At 38.4% G+C, this 1,766-nt stretch overlaps 1 protein-coding gene across 1 annotated transcript; it reads right to left on the bottom strand.

The window, feature by feature from the left end:
* Window positions 1–593: 593 nt before the first annotated feature.
* On the bottom strand, window positions 594–1,535 carry LOC102275596 (olfactory receptor 2T33). Its single transcript, XM_005910776.2, has one exon. It carries the CDS (start codon window positions 1,533–1,535, stop codon window positions 594–596), a length of 942 nt encoding a protein of 313 aa, XP_005910838.1.
* Window positions 1,536–1,766: the final 231 nt, after the last annotated feature.

The following is a 1,766-nucleotide window of genomic DNA, read 5'->3' as shown; positions in this document are numbered from 1 at the left end:
GTGATAAATTTAATCACATATTACTTTAATAGTTTTTCTGTTTTTCAAATAAAGATGTTGACTTCTTCATAGTTACTTCATATATTGACAATCCCTCAATGTACATAGCCTAATCTCTTTATCTAAAGATGTTTTTAATAACATAATCAGGAATAATAATTCCCCTGAAAACATTTTGATGAATATTTCTTGCAACTTTCATATATATAATTATTTGCTCATTTGAAATTTATCAAAAGTATATGAATTTAGTTCTACAGTACTTTCTTCAAAATAATTATGCACTTTTAAAATAATTCATGTCCATAATAATTAAGAATTTTTATTGAATATACCAAAATACAAATTACATGGTTGATATTTAACATATCTTGTATTATAGTGCCTCAATCTTATTGCTGAGGTCCAAAGTTCAGAAGAAAATATGATAAGGTGTAAAAATATGACAAATGTCATTTTTAATTAATTTATCAAATATAAAAGAAATAATTTGTAAAAATCAATGCAAACTGGGAAAGAGAGAGAAAATATGTTGATACAAACTGTATTTCATAACCTAAATCTAATAATGCCATTTTGGAGAATAATGATCACTATTGAGACCATCGAAAATGCTTTACTAGCCACTTTCTCAAAGCCCCCTTGACATCTTTATTCCTCACACTGTATATAAGGGGGTTCAACACAGGGGTGAAGATGGTGTAGAAAGCAGAAACCACCTTGTCATGCGCCCCTGAATGGTAGGATTTGGGCCGCATGTAGATAAACATGAGAGTGCCATAGAAGAGCCCCACGACGGCCAGATGGGAGGAACAGGTCGCAAAGGCTTTCTTCCTGGCTGCAGTGGACTGCATATGGAGCACAGCAGCCAAGATGAGACTGTAGGAAGCCAGAATGAGAGACAGTGGAATCAAGAGCATTAGGACGCAACAGACGTACATGAAAAACTCATAAATCATGGTGTCAGCACAGGCAAGGTGAACAAGCGATGGTGCCTCACAAAAGAAGTGATTGACTTCCCGAGAGTGGCAGTAAGGAAAGCTCAGAGTGGCACCAGCCTGCATCAGCCCATCCACCCCTCCCAAAAGCCAGGAGCCTGCTGTCATTTGCAAACAGAGTTTCTGATTCATGAGGATCAGGTATCTCAAGGGGTGACATATGGCCACATAGCGGTCATAGGCCATGGCGGCTAAGAGGAAGCACTCGCCCCCTCCCAGAGTGAGAAACAGGAAGATTTGAGTACCACAGCCAGCAGGAGAGATAGACCTGTTGTGCATCAGGTAGTTGGCTGCCATTTTGGGGACAATAGTGAGAACCAGCATCATGTCCATAAGGGAGAGCTGGCTAAGCAGGAAGTACATGGGAGTGTGCAGCTGGGGATCCACCTGAATGAGCATGATCATGAAGGTGTTGCCCATCAGAGACGTGAGGAAGGCCATGAGCACCATGGCAAAGAGGAACAGATGGGTCTGTGTGTAGTCAAAAAGTCCTAGAAGAATGAAATTTATTCCTGTGGTGTCACTTGCATTTTCCATGACTCCTGTTATTCCTGGAAGACAATGAATGATTAGGAAATGAGAACTGCTTAAAAGGAAGCTTGGGTATTTCCTTAAGAAAAATTGATCTATAACAGAAAAAATGAGACTTGGAAAAAAAATCATGAGTTAAATTCTTTCACTTCACAAGATGTCTGCCTTGGTATCCAATTGTCCATTTCTTTGCAACTATTTTTCACCAAAATAAATTGATTTTTTATATATGGAATA

Source organism: Bos mutus, chromosome 7, assembly GCF_027580195.1.
Source record: "Bos mutus isolate GX-2022 chromosome 7, NWIPB_WYAK_1.1, whole genome shotgun sequence".
NCBI lineage: Eukaryota > Metazoa > Chordata > Mammalia > Artiodactyla > Bovidae > Bos > Bos mutus.
This window is presented reverse-complemented; position numbering and strand designations above follow the sequence as displayed.